The sequence below is a fragment of the Antechinus flavipes genome, chromosome 5 (genome assembly GCF_016432865.1).
Source record: "Antechinus flavipes isolate AdamAnt ecotype Samford, QLD, Australia chromosome 5, AdamAnt_v2, whole genome shotgun sequence".
In the NCBI taxonomy this organism is placed as follows: Eukaryota; Metazoa; Chordata; class Mammalia; order Dasyuromorphia; family Dasyuridae; genus Antechinus; species Antechinus flavipes.
Window position 1 is genome coordinate 43,303,486 of NC_067402.1, and position 15,840 is coordinate 43,319,325.

General features: G+C 38.7%; 1 protein-coding gene across 1 annotated transcript in view; it reads right to left on the reverse strand.

Annotated features, from left to right (window-relative positions):
- Window positions 1-1,086: 1,086 nt before the first annotated feature.
- MYRIP (myosin VIIA and Rab interacting protein) overlaps window positions 1,087-15,840 on the reverse strand; it is a 455,750-nt gene continuing 440,996 nt past the window's right edge. The window contains 6 exon segments of the mRNA XM_051961221.1: window positions 1,087-3,344; window positions 6,345-6,463; window positions 6,633-6,693; window positions 6,801-6,905; window positions 8,180-8,341; window positions 12,532-12,726. Coding sequence (XP_051817181.1) covers window positions 3,312-3,344; window positions 6,345-6,463; window positions 6,633-6,693; window positions 6,801-6,905; window positions 8,180-8,341; window positions 12,532-12,726 — 675 coding nt within the window. The 3' untranslated portion in view covers window positions 1,087-3,311.

Sequence of the window (15,840 nt, forward strand, 5' to 3'; positions counted from 1 at the left end):
TAAAATAAGTGGAATTATCAACTATCTAGAAAGCTAGTGCGGCTCAGTAATTGTGGAGCTGGCCTTGGAGTCAGCTCATTTTGGGTAAAGTCCTGTTTCTGACCCATACTGGCTATGTGACCTCAGGCAAGTGACTGAACTCCTTTTTCTAACTTGCTAAGCTCTAGGCTGCCCAGAAGTTGCTGGCCTACATGTGTCAAAAGGGTTTCTTCATGCTCTACCAATACAATCACAGGTTTAGGCCAAAAGAAAAGCTACAACAAAAACCAGCTCTCTTTTTCTTGGTCCCACACAAACAGGTCCTGATTTCTTAGCACTAGCATCAGGGGAAAGCCCACATTCCAACCAGTGTCCTGATCTCTCAGGATTCCTATAAGGACACCAGATGGGGAAGAAATTGCTTTGTTTCTGTTGGTATCCAGATTTCAGTTTATGCTATTGGGGTGTTTCAATGCAAAATGAAGGTGCATATTGAGTTAGGAAATAGCTAGGGCCAGTGGTCAACAAGAGATGTCCCAGAAACCCCCTGAGCTTTGGGAAGCTAGAACAGGTGCAGGGCCCCTTGGAAGGTCCTGGGTACCCAGTGCTGCAAAGGAAGTCAATTCACTGTATCTTCCCCTTGACTTCTCAAAACAGACTGAACATCTTTCTCATCCAAGTTCATAGACTGCTGAAATCTCTCCAAGGACAATGGATTAAAAGCCCAAGAGACCTGTAACTTCAGCATTCACATGAGATTTGAGGCAAGTGGTCAAACCTGAGAGGTCATTCAAGGACAGGAGGGAAAGCCTTCTGTGATTCAATTCAATTCAGCAGGCATTGACACTGACTACATGATGGATGGCAGAAAAAAGAACTTAAGGCTCTTTCTCCGAGACTGAAACAATCAGTCCATCTGGTCAGAAAAAAAACTCATCTGACTTAGGGAGAAACATCAGTCAAAAGTATTCTGCTGGTAGTTCCAGCTCAAGTACCCAGAATGTGTGTGTGCACGTGTGTGTGTGTGTGTGTGTGTGTGTGTGTGTGTGTGCGCATAGGTGTCTCATATTCTTAGAGAAAAAAAAACCAGTCACATCTGCACAGACATTATTTTTCATAAATGACTTTTACTCTGTTATCACTTCTCCTGACAGTAATTCTTGGCAAAGATGCAGATAACATGAAGGCAAGCTTAACTTGTACTCAGACTTCATTAAAGAAATCATTAAAGCATCTTAATTTTCTTAAACCATTAAAATATTTTCATTTATAAAAATTAATCTAAATATAAATATTAACACTAAAGATTGAAATCACTTGATGACAAAATAATCCTCCATTTTGATAGAACATATGTTTTTTGTGATTTTTCTCAATGGTAAAATTAAATCTTCACACAGATTTGGCACAAGTAAACTTTTGTAAAAATTCAAATGCCATAGAGCAGTTTTTTTTTTTCTTTTCTTTTTTTTTTTTTGCAATGCTTACACAGGACACATTTTTGTCAAAGAAGACAGAATATTTTAACACTAACACAACAGTAGCTTCTTCTCATGCCTCTTTATGGAAAACATTCTACTCTGAACTCAGAGCTTTTTTGAATGGTGGGCTTTTTTCTTCTCCATTTTGTTTTAAATCACACCAGTGGAACAAAAGTCAAAGATTTACTCTATTCAAATGAGTCTTTTAGGTTGGATAACACATACACAGTATTAGTAAATATTATAATTAGACAAATATGCAAATCACCATCAGGGGCAGCTCATGATTCATACCTGCAGCCACCAAGACTAGGGAATGGATGTAACAGACAAACCAATCATCTAGAGGTTAAAAATGATGCAAAGGGAGATTTTCTCGAGTCATCTTAATTAATTTAATACTCCTAATTAGATTTTTCTTTAATAACTTATGAATAAACATGTCCTATTTTACTGAATGAAGTTCTTAGGTCTGTTTGTTTTTGTGAACAGATTGCAAGTTGACACAAATTTAGTACGTGTTCCTGTTGTCCACATGTCCAGAGTAACAGAACAGTTTATTGTTGCTATACTTAAAATTTGGAATCATGTCCCTTATGGTAAATTTTTTTTGAAAAAAAATTATGTAGCAATTCTCTTGAAACAATCTGATACTTTGAGTCCTAAAAAATTGTTTTCCAACTGCCTTTCAGTAAGTAATTTTGTATTCAACTTATCTTTTGTACTCTATTAGAACCTATCCAATAGAACTTTACAGAGACAAGAGTCTTTCTGCCTTGGTGTCTTTATCTGTATACTAGGGAATACTAGTATCTTCGTTACTTATCTCCCACAGGGAGGGAAAGCACTTTGGAAGCTATATTGTATAATGTAAATATGTGAGCTAACATTAGCACTAACTTGCACACCCTTAATTTTGGTTAATGCTCAGGAGGTGAGTTCTGGACTGTGTTTCCCATCATTCTTCTCTCCTCTGGTGTGGGAAAGTCTTTATCCTAAGGAGGTCCATGGGCACCTACACAGTGAATGAATCCCCAATTGTTGCTGAAGGTGTCAAGGTAGCAGTGACCTGCCTGGATTTCATGATAGTCCCTGGGATGGAGATAAAGAACAAACGCATGTCTTTGTTTAGGTGTGCCACATACATTTCACCAGGGTCCTCCTGGTGGAATGAGACATTATGATTTGTGACTGCAAACTAATAAAAATAATCATAAGCGCCAGGAGCCTGGCAGACAGAGAAGAGATTAACAGATGCCTCTGATCATCGGTAGGTTTTTTTTTTTTTTTATCTTTTGTTTTTAGGAATGAAACTGCTCCCCTTCCACTCCCAAAATCAGTGAAACTAGCATTCACTATCAGGTCCGTTTTCCACAGCATGCATAAATCAGGGAGGTCTTTGTGAGCAATGAGGGGCCAGTATATGGCCATTTCCTCTTTTACCAGATGGAATTTTGATAGACATCTGGTGGAATCAGGGCTACCAAAAGGAAAAAAAAGCCACATATATCATCTAAAGACGACATTCTTTAGCACAATTGACAAGAAAAAAAAAAAGGTGTCATTTGTAAAACAAAGAACTTTGCTTTGGAAACTCAGTATCTTAGTATCTTTCCTGGAGTCTCAAGGGAACATAAGGCAATGTTCCCACTAGCAGACCAGAATGCTGAAGCCTTGGACAGCTTTCTCAGTGAGGTATCCAAGACAAAAAGAAAGCCCTGCTCCCAGAGGAAGCGATGCTCCTCCGGGGCCTATTTTCTATGGGACATACTGTATACAATGGCTGTTCAAGAAAGGCACTGGTGTATACAGCTGGAGGCAGTGTGTGATTGGCAGTAGAGTTCTGTACCACTAAAACATTATGGCGGATCCTAGAGTTGGTTCCTAAGAGAAAGAGAAAATGACACATTAGCAAAAGATCGACTAAGACTATTAGCCACTTCGCAATAGCAAAAATATCTAAGACGTTAATGGTTATCCATCCAACAACTCCAGGCCATTCCTACTTTAGAGCTTAGTTAGAAGGACTAGTGGTCAACATGGGCTTTAAGGACTCTTTCCAATGCTTCAGATTGGTACTAATAGATAAATTCTGGGTAAATGACCGAGGAACATAGAGTTTAAAAGCTGGAATAGATAGCACGAGTCATCTAGGTCTTAGCTTCTTAAACTGTGATCATGGCTCCATATGGGGTCTCATATATAGAAAATATATATATGTGTGTGTGTATTGTATGTTTTTGTATGGATATATATACATATATGATATAAATAGATATATAGTGTATATATGTGTATTATATATGTATAGATATATACATGTATATGGTACAAATCGATATATAGCACATACATATATGTACATGTGTATGGTACGCATATATATGTATGATATATAAGTAGATGTATAGTATATATGTGTGTATATATATGTGTATGATATATATGTGGATGTATTTATGATATATAAACATAGTATATATATGTGTGTATGCATATGTATGGCATGTGTATGTATATGTTATAAATAGATATACAGTGTATATATGTATATACATGTATGGTATATATGTGTATATGATATATAAATAGATTTATAGTATATATATGAGTGTATATCTATGTGTATAGTATGTATATATATAGGGTATAACAATATATAGTATATATGTGTGTGTATATATACACACACACATATACATATATACACATGTAATATATAAAATATATATATGTGTGTGTGTATTGTATGTTTTTGTATGGATATATATACATATATGATATAAATAGATATATAGTGTATATATGTGTATTATATATGTATAGATATATACATGTATATGGTACAAATAGATATATAGCACATACATATATGTACATGTGTATGGTACGCATATATATGTATGATATATAAGTAGATGTATAGTATAGATGTGTGTATATATATGTGTATGATATATATGTGGATGTATTTATGATATATAAATAAACATAGTAAATATATGTGTGTATGCATATGTATGGCATGTGTATGTATATGTTATAAATAGATATACAGTGTATATATATATATACATGTATGGTATATATGTGTATATGATATATAAATAGATTTATAGTATATATATGAGTGTATATCTATGTGTATAGTATGTATATATATAGGGTATATCAATATATAGTATATATGTGTGTGTATATATATACACACACACATATACATATATACACATGTAATATATAAAATATACTTTTGATCAGGGCTTCTTAAATTTTTTCACTCACGACTGCTTTTCACTTGAGAAATTTTTGCATTACTTTGGGTATAAAGGTATATAAAACAGGTATACATATCAAACATTTACTGAGAACAAATCATAATTTTTTGACCCCCACATCCAGCTATAAGATCCTATATGGTGTTGTGAATCATAGTTTAAAAAGTTGAGCTATAGATAGATATAGAATATGTCATAAAGGAAATTTCATCAAAGAAGCATTAACAGCAAAGGAAGACTGGGAAAGTTCTCATATAGAAGATGAGATCTGAAGAAAGCCAGAGATACTAGGAGTCATTTGAGTTGGCAGGGAAAAAAAATGACAATAACATACTAGTATGCAGGTTGTTGTCAACCCTCATAGATAGTATTCTCTCCATCAATGGTTTGCTTTTTTTTTTAAAGTAAGAAAGTACAAATTGTCTTGTTACATAGAAGGCAGGCACTGAAAAAGTCTAAATGTTTTATACCTGAACAAGATTTGGATGGGAAAATATTTCTGATTATAAAGCTCAACAGCTCTATAGGAAGCAGCAAAAAGGGATGGATTAAAGGATTAGATAGGCTTTGTATTTTGCTCATGCTTTTCTAATTTTCTGTAATGGTCATAAAGTCTCCCCCCTGTTTAGATCTTAGCCATCCTTAGAGGCCTACAGCAAATCCTTCCCTTTCATTTTCCTTGACCAGCTAGCTCAAGTGAGATTTCTCTTCTCTGGACTCCCAGAGTACTATGGAATTTAGTATATATTGCTTGCTGGTAATTAGTTTTTCATGCAGGTAAGTCTTATCTCTTCAACTAGTCTGTAAGTTGTTGGGGAGCAGCTGATCTGGATTATATTTCCTTATTTAAGACATGGTCTTCAAGCATAGAAGTACTGAAGATGTAGCAAGCCTGCTACCTAAGAGCTTATGGTTTTTTTAAGCAATTAAAACAGATACTTCAAAATACATGGCATTAGAATATAAGCTTCCTGAAGGAAGGGTCTATTTTGGCTTTATTATCTTTAGTACTTAACACAATGATTGCACACAGTGAGCACTTTTTTTTGGCAGCCATTTATTAAGTACTTACTATGTATTAGACACTATGCTAAGTGCTAGAGATATTAAGAAAGGCAAAAATATGGTTCCTACCCTAAAGGGACTTATATAATATTATAATTATACAGACTACCAAAAAACTATGTATATACAAGATACATACACCTGCATCTCCTGTGGAAGGAAATCGGGAACACTGAGAGTCAAAGGTGAAGAGGAAGCATGTTCCAGGGAATGGGGATAGCCAGCTCAAAGGTTTGGACATGGGATATGGAGTGTCACATGGGAGGAACACCAAGTGGACCAGGGGAGCTGAATGTGGGTAGCAGGGTGTAAAATGTAAGATTTTTTTTTTTTATTTTCTAGCATAAGGAAAGGTAGGAAGGAGCTATGTTGTGAAGGGCTTTGAATTCCAAACAGAGGATGCTTGCTAATTGATTAAAAGAAAGATAACTAACTATACCAGATAGTATATTTGTGAATTAAACTCTGAGGTTCCCCCCTCAAAAGGGGCCTAGAATTAACTAATGTTCATTGGGAAAATGAGGAGGAAAATGAAATTTACCACCAAGTCCTTGGCAGTACTTTTTCTTTCTTTAGTCCTTTGTGTCATAGACCCTTGGATTATGAAGTTCCGGTTAAATGTTTTAACAGAAGTGAGTGAAGCAGCCTCCATCTTCTCATCTGAAAAGAAGTAAGTGAGGGACAAGGTTTACTGAGAAGTCTTGGCTGAAAGGTTCTCCAAGGGCTGGCTACTCAGAAGATGAGAGCTTTCCATTTATCTCCTTTCCAATCTCCCCTTCCTATTTAAATCATGCAGATTAGACAGTTAATTGATAATTTTAAAACATACTTTTCACTGGTGGGGCCGGGAGCTTTCGTCTTTGCTGTCTTGATGTGTCAATGGTCTGTACCTATGAACAGGACAAAAGAATAAACATATTTATCTTTTACAAAGCCAAAAGACTCCCCCCCCCCAATTCTCCAGATGCTGAATGTGATGACAAAAAATTAAAAGCACCTGGTTCATTTGCTTCTGGTCCCGCTTCCTTGTCAGACGGACGCATGGAGCCACGTTCAAGCCTGCCAGTGTCAGGGCTGCAATCCTGCTCTCGATGTCTGAAATCTTAAAGCACAGAAAAATGGAGACAGGCAGGAAGAGGAGAATAATACTGTTAAAAGTCTTTCAAATATTCAAAACCGTGATTAATCAACCATGTTATATATTCAATAGGTCTACATTCCCAGGGAGTAAGGTCAAAATACTCACTCTTCCCTTACAGGAATGCTAGAAGTGGCCATAAGAAAAAGTATGGATAGATTATTTTATTTTTCTAAAAGTTTTATGTGTTAAATGTGGACATTATACCAAAAAGGTATAATTTCTTCCTCTCCTTTTAAAAATCAACACATTCTTGGCGATTCCATTCGAAGGTATTCCAATCATGGAATGCCACAATTTCCAAAAACCAAAGTTACTGGTGACCTAAAGTACAAAGATCAGACACATAGTGGGCCTAAGTAGGCAATAACACGTCATTCATGAGGACTTTTTTGTGAGAAGTAAAATACACACACACACATATATACACACATCAACACACAAACATATCTAGCAAACATAATCAGAATGGGGGGAGGGCAGGATGGAGGTTGCTGCAGCAAGAGATAACATATGGCTAGACAGGGAACTACTATATTAAATTGCTTTGAGAGAGGCCACTAGAATTCTGTAGAACCTCTAAGAAAGCAATAGAGAAGTTTTTATACCCCCAAATTGCTGCATAGAATAAGTGTTTTTCGCTGTGTGCATAACTTTAGCTTTAACCTGGTGCCTTGCTGCAGTACAAAGATGACTGACTATGAGGCCTCCATGGCTATGCTAAACGAGCAAAGGTTCGATTTTACCTTAATTTAAAAGAATTCACTAAACTTTCCGAGGGTGAATATTGAAAGAGAAGGAAAACATAACTTGAGGGCACTTTTTGCTAGGGATGGAAGGAAAGGGAATACAGTTATAGAAAGGCTATGTTAAGTGAGCAAGACAAACCACCTTGTTTGTAGTTTTGCTGAGAGACTGGAGCAAAGAAAAGGGATCTTTATTATTGGGATTATCATACAAAGGGTGGTAGAATCAGGGAAAAAAGAAACACACGGCCTAGTCTGGATCTAGCTCTGTCATTTACCACCCTGTGACTCTGGGCAAGGTAATTCCCCCCTCTCCTTTTAAAAAAGCAATACTCTCTTGGCAATTCTATTTGCCGACCAATCATGGAATGCCACCGTTTCCTCTGGGCCTCGGTTTCCACACGCGGACAGTGGGGGAGCGGGTTAGGCAGGATTCCCCCTAAGATCCCCTGTGGCTCCCTGACTCAGCAGAGTTCCCAGCGGGACTCTCACCTGCAGCTCTGCGTGGTGCACCTGGGCCGCTGCCGTGGCCACCTGGTCCTCCAGCTCGGAAAGCTCCGACTCTCCCGTGGTGCTGCTGATTCTTCGGGCAGCATCCTCCAGGTCATTCAGCTGGCCCTCTAAGCCATAGACGGTGCCTGCGGTCAGATACACCTGCAGACAAGGGACAAACGAAAGTCGCGGGGACTCCAGGTCAGGATGGAGGCTCTCAGAGGGGAGGGTCCGAGGGCAGTTTCCTCCTGGTCTCTGTATCCCCAGCACCTGGCCTGGCGCCTGGCCCGTAGCAGGCATGAATAAATATTTAACTGATTCATTGGAACAGTTTCTGGACTAGATAGGTTACATTTTAAAGGGAAAATTGCTTTGGTAGCTGAGTCAGGTCTTGACTTAGGGATGGTTGAAAGATGACCAAATTGAGAAATTTGGGGCCTGGCAGGGATCAGGCTTGGACAGGTCACTGGAACTCTGGGACTTAGTTTCCTTTTCTGTAAAAAGAGAGAGTTGGCTGAGCTTCTGTCCCTTTTAAGCCCATCAATGATTCTGGTCTCTGGAGTGCTCTTCCCACCCTCCTCCTGGACTCCTGGCTTTTCTTAGGCAGCGCTGGATCCGGGCACCCAGTTATTATTTTTAAAGGTTTTACTTGCACTCCTTTTGTGGATTTCTGATCACATCTGATGGCGTGTCATCCTGGTCAGTCGGCTTTTTGGGGACACCCAGAGAGGGGACAATAGTACATTCTCTCACCCTTACCTTTTGTGGAGGAAGGCAACATTCTTTTCTACTCCACCACACTGCCTGACAATAGACACTATGTCCATCACCAGGCCTGAAGTTTTCCAGTCTGGAAGGACCTGACGGAGACTGCATTCCAGTGACTGACCATTTTTGAGCCTTGCCTTCCCTGCCACAATTAGGCACTGAAGCTTTAATGGAGGGCATCAATAAAATGAGCGGAGAAGGAAATGGGCAGCCACTCCAGTATGTTTGCCAGGAAAACCTCAAATGGGGTCACAGAGTCAGACACCACTGGAATGACTGGACAACAAATTTAAGCTGCTGTATAAAGTATTCATCTCCCAACACTGGGCATTTTCGCTGGCTGACTCCCATGTCTGGAACGCTTTCCCTCCACATCTCCATTCTTGGCTTCCTGCAAGTCTCAGTTGAAGTTGTATGTTCTATAGGAAAACCTTTCCCAATCTCTGTTACTTCTAGTGCCCTCCCTCTGATTTTATATTATGGGTAGCTTATTTGCCCACAATTGTTTGCATGTGTCTCCCTCCTTAGGTTGTGAGCTCCTCAAGAACGAGTTTTACCTTTGTATATCCAGTACTTTAGCACTGACTGGCACATAGTGGGTACTTAGTAAAAATTTGTCTTCACTTTGCAGAACTAGATAGGAGTTAGTGAGAGGTCTTGAAGAAAAACAAACAGAAAGAGTGATTTAAATCACCTGCCTCTGTCTCTCAAATGAGAATCTAGAATTATTTTTTTCTTTTAACTAAGGCTGGTCTCCTCTCAATGCATTTCTGGATTTCCTTCTAGAAAAGACAAAAAGTTTCCTTTACTGGCTTGACAAATTCAGCAAATTTTTCAAAAGGGGTAGAAGATGGTTTACTACTACTCTTGATTCCTCCTGACTTATAACTAAACTTTGAATAGGTTCCCCCAGGAATATGGAAGGATTAATCTTAAAAATGAAATGGGGTACTAATATTTCCCTATAGAAGAAAATGCCTGAGAGACACCTGGAAACTCTGACAGGAAAAGCTGTGTTTTCAAAAGCCTCTGCCTTACAGCATCTCCCCAAGAATATAAAATCATTGCTTTAATCTCCTTAGAGCAGAGGAGATTACTACTGTCACTTGCATTCTGAGTCAGTGGTAGACATCTTTAGAACAGGAAGGCTTAATGAATATGGAAATGGAATTGGGGCTGAGCATGATGTTTAATGGAGGCATCTGAAATAAGCTGACCTCTGACAGTAAAATAATCCTATTACATGCCTTGAATAGGAGCAAAAAGGGAGATTCAGGAGAAAGGTTTATTGTAAGCTAAATCTAACCATTGCAGGTAATAGAGTGTAGTAATATGATTATATTTGTAAAGTACTTTGCAAACCTTAAAGCTCTAGCTAAATGTTAGTTATTATTGTTATTATTGCCTAAGTGTGCAATAAGTATAAAATTTCAATATTAATAAAAATATTGATATGGATATTATTTGATTCAAGTCTAAATGTATATAATATTTCAGTACTTCAAGGATATGAAATTTTGTGGGTAGGGGTTCTGCCTCTCAATTCCCAGTTTAGAGAACCTTTAAGGAAAGAGTTATTAGTATTTTTTAAATGTTGCAACTCTCTCCCCACCCCTCTATCCCATTTTGGTGAAGAATATAGCCCCCTTTACCAAAAAATGTTTTTAGAGGCATAAAATAAAATATAAAAGATTCCAAAAGAAACCAGTAATATTGAAATAGAGTAATCAGAATATCAAAAGGAAAAACACTGCAGACCCAAGATTAAGGAATTTATGAGCCTGCAGCCAGTCCATTGATGAGCTTGTCGGCATTAAGACTGAAATGATGTCATTTAGTCTAAACTTCTTACATTACAGATGAAATAACTGAGGGTCAGAAGATGTGAATGACTTGACCAGGGTTTGTACATAGTAAGAAGTAGAGTCAGAATCGGAACACAGTGCTCTGGCCTTCTCCTCTACCACCCTCCATGGCTAACAGAAGCCAGCCTAGCACCAGCACTAGTCTCTAAACTTCTCCCCTCTGTATGGCTTTCCCTCTGACTGTGTAGATTTTGAGAACCCAGCGGCCCTTCTTCCTCAAAATGAGCTACCAGAGAAAGGCCCTGGTGGAGGCTGCTAGCTGCTACATGAAATACATCCTTTTCCTAATTTGCTTTTGCCCAAACCTATTTGATTCTGCTTTTAATTCCAAGAGAACTTAAGTTCTGCGAGGGTTAGAAATGGTTTCACTTGTACATTTCTATCTCTAGCAGTGACTGGCACAAAGTAGGTGTTAATAAATACTGGTTGATTAGCTGTAGGGCACAGTAATGATAAGTGTTGTTGTTCAGTCGTTTTTGGTTGGGTTAGACCTCCTTGTGGGGTTTTCTCGACAGACATACTGGAGTGGTTTTCCATTTCCTTCTCCAGCTCATTTTACAGATGGGGAAATGGAGGCAAACAGGATCCCATAGCTAGAAAGTGTCTCAGGTTGCATTTAACTCAGATCTTCCTGACTCCAAACCTGTTATTCTGCTCATTATCTCACCTACCTGCCCACAATAAAAGTAATTTCCATTTATACCATGCTTTACAATTTATTTATGTGTACTTTCTCATTTGATCCTCACAACAATCCTGTGAATTATGAACTTCACATAGGATCACATAGCTGGTAAGTGTCTAAGGCCAGATTTCAACTCAGGTTTTCCTGAGCTCAAACTATTTTCAAGTTGTTTTTATTATTATTATTATTATTACCGTGTTGTGGCTGTTATTGTTATTACTATTGTTGTAATATTCAAAAACCTCTCTGGGTCCCCAACATCTGGTGATTCTGTTACTTTGCAATTTAAGGCCCTTCTCCACCAAAAATGGAGTTCCTTTAATCAGACAGGAGAATTAAATGTCCCTAGGACAGCCCCTTTGCATGTGATAGAGTGAGGGAGGGTGAATTTAAACCATGATGTGTCCCCAGGGCTTTCTCTTCCCTGATGGTTCTTGCTGCAGCTGGGATGTAACTGCTGCCTCTAGATGTCAAGGAGTCCTGGAGGGTCCTGATTCTGTCCCTTCCTCCACAGGAGAAGGAAGCCCAGGTTTGATTGAGTCTTTGGATCCATTGCAGTCCTTTCCCTTACACTGCGCTGACCAATGTTCCCAGTAAGATCCCTCCCTCTGCATCCACGGTCTCCAGTAGGATTTGGGGGCTTTACCACCCTGTGGGGGATTGTTGAGCAGGAAGAGATGGCCGGAGCACTAGAAGATTCTGGAGAATCAACTCGGCCCCTGGGACCATGGCTATTTCATAGGTTATCACGGATTCAGGCTGGAAGGCATCTTAGAGGAAAAACAATTCAGGGCTCCCATTTGACAAGTGGAGAAGCTGAGGTCTGCAGAGGAAAACTGAGTCCCCCGTGGGGCTACAGTGGCCAGCGAGCCTCTCAGCCCTGCCAGTCCTCCTCCCTTCCTAGCCCTCGTCCATGAGTTGAGATTGTTCACTGGGTGCACTGGGCTAAGCTAGTCCCAGGGAAAGTGTCCAAGCACAAGGACTAATTAGGAACCATCACTGATCAAGCCTGAGCAGGGCCCACCCAGGCTCACATTTTCCTCCAGGGAAGTGAGCTGCTCATCAAGTCTCACGTGGTCTGTCCCCCGAGGAAACGTCCCCTTCTCCCTCTCAGGAGGATCTGCCCGGAAGTCCCAGGGACCAGTGGACTCTGCTATCAACTCCTCCGTGGCATTGATGACCTTCAGGACTTCGGTAGAGATGTTGCAGAGGGACACAGCCGAGTACTTCTGTTTGGCCCACGCATGGGAAGGAAGAAACGCAAGAAGATCACATCAGTCACAGCATGAAGCTTCTGGGTTGTTTGGGATGAAATAGAAATATAAATGTGTTGTTTTCAAAGATAACAAGCGGTGAATTAAAAAATGCCAGAATATTTTTTAAATGAGAAGATTTAAAAATAGCTATTTTAAAAAACACAGCATAAAGGGACTCGAGTGAGTGAGATCTGGCGTGATTAGACTGGATTCTTTGGCCTGAAAAACAAGCATTTTATTTGAACCGACAGTCAAGGAAAAAACACTTACTTCATTACCAGTTGTGCCAGGCAATGTGTTAGGTGCCAGGGGCACAAATCAATCAGTCAGCAAATAATTATCAAGTACCAAGATAAAAGTGGGATATTTCTTGACTTCAGATTGCTGACACTATGGTTTCCTATTGTCTAATATTTCACTGGACACTTTCTGTAACGGGGAGCTCAAATTTACTTCATTTCACAAATACTTATTGATTGTATAGGAGAGCTGTTCCCTTTTTGTCCTTGTTACCTGCTTTTATTACATGGATTTATTTTATTTGCTCGAAAATAATTCCATTCAGATTTTCTAATTCCACAGCTGTTCAGAGACTGTTCTTAATTAGATACAAATGAGCATACTTGTCTGAGGAACGAACATTTATTTATTGTTTTATTTATTTTTGATCCGTAGTTCTACACAAGAACCCACAACAAAGATTTTTAGGAATTAGTTCCCATCTTAGAACCAGAGAAGCCAAAAATATAGAAGGGATCAAGTCATTTGAAATGGCTGTGTTGACTTCTATACTCCACTGCCGTTTGTTAAACAATAATTCATAGCAACTTATAGAGCTATGCTCAGGACTCTTCCCCTTCTGGCTCTAGAAAATGTGGTAAAAACATTGCCTCAAATCTACAAGGGGGCAAAAATCTTCCTGTTCTTTCTTCCTGTATGTCTAGTGCAGTGGGGATTTGCATCTGGCTATCCCAGGAGATTGATTTAGCTGCTATGGCAGATGTGTGCTATTGATTGTAGACAGACTTTTCCATATGCTAGAAATCAGTGTCTAGAAAAGTAGATTCCAAGTACCTTAGGTGAGATGGGAGTGCCATGGGCAAATGTCATAATAGCACATGCTTTCTTTGACCTGGCTCTATCCTTATTTGTCTTCCCCATTCTCATGTCTGGCTGTTTACTTAGGATAATGAGTATTGATCAAGAGTACAACTAATAGCTAGTAATTTTCCATGTCTGGATAAATCAGAGAAAATCACCACTCTTGAGATCTCTGTAAATTTCTGAGTTCTTATTTGCTTGCACCCAGTAAGGAGAATTACAGGGGAAGAATTAGGTTCAGCAGGAAACAAAATCATTTTTTGTTTATTGTGAACCGTGATGAAATTGACTTTGATCACTTTACTTTTGCTTTCAGAAAAACTATCAAAAGTGTAGGTGAGAAAAATGCATTTATATTCTTAAAAAGATATGCAATGATAAAAGATTGATTCTGAATAGATACAAAAAAGGTACATGAGAAAGATGAAGGTATGTAGTATCAGGACCAACATACAAATAAATCCAGAGCACAAAGCCTCCAATGTGTCAAATAAGAAAAGAACAAAGAAAAAAAAAACAAGCCATAGGAGTCCCACAGAGAATGCTTGTACTCTAATAAAAATATTCACATGTGACATTTTAAGATTTATGAAACATTTTCTATGTATTGTATTCTTTGACCTGTGAATCATGTATTATTAGTATTCACATTTACTGCAGATAAAGAAATTGAGGCACCAAAGCCAAAGGCATAATGACTTGCTCAAAGGGTCACTCTATAAGCAAACATCCTAGTGGGTGTTACCATGTCCTTCTCAAAATCATTTTACAGATGAGGAAATTAAGGCAGATAGGGTTAAGTGACTTGTCCAGGTTCACAAAGCTAATGTCTAAGGTTAGATTTGAACTCAAAATCTCCTGACTCCAGGATTGGCACTCCATCCATTGTGCCACCAGCCTAATAAGGGAAATAAATTCCTAACATCAAAGGAATGTGTAGAAAATAAATATTCAAATCAATGTTAATTTTTTTGCATCCAAATTTTTTTTTGCTGTTAATAAATTAAGTCAATTTCTCTATTTCTCAGCCTCTAGTCCAGTGAGAGGGCACTTCTACTTTAAGATAGCCAGAGGTTTGGATATCTACAATTTGCTTTAATTCATCACGAGAGAACTGGTCACCAGCTGGGCCCAGTGACTTAAGAAATTAAAAAAAATAATAAGTTATGTACTACGTTCTGGCTTGCTGGTTTCCTGATTATATAAAAAGTGTACTCCCTGTTGGGAAGCAGAAACAGGGGTAACAGCGAACAGATCTTACAAGCTGCACTTTCCCAGCCATAAGGAATCAAAGACTCTTGTTGCCTGGAATATTTGATTGCTCCCTCCCTCCTGTCACAGTTGGCCTGAATAAACAATGTACTGACTTCTAAATGAGTGCAATAAATAGAAATATCACTGGCATTGGAGAGTGCTTTTATGTGGTCCAAATCATGTCACAATTGGAGGAGTGGGATCTGATGGCAGGAAGGTTCAATTGTCTTCAGGCTGAGAGACAGGGACAAATGGGAGAATAATCTGTGATCCCAAATCTCTCTCCTTCTAGTCATAGAGGGCCTGGAGAGCAGATAAGGATGGGCAAGATGACATGAATATTAATCAGGAGAGGAGTGTCCAGCTAAGGTGAATCTCAGGGATAATTTCAGGATAACTGGAAAAATCGAATTTGCTTTTGAAGTAGCTTGGATGGAAGTGCGTTGAGGGGATTGTTCTGGACACTCCAATAAACAAGGAGGAAATTTTAAGGTCTGAAAGAGAAGCAACAAGCTACTTCCTTTGGGATAAAAGATGCCATTTTAAATATCTGTCAGCAAATGTTTAACTTAAGTCCCAAGTGGACTATTTAAATAGATGCTCATTTGTAATTAAGACCTGCCTCAGGTAGATTTTATATCATAGATTTTATACTTATTGAGAAATCACAAGGTTACTTTTAATCCATGCTCCTCTACTAGCATTAAAAAGGAGGAAATTTGGTGCAATTTT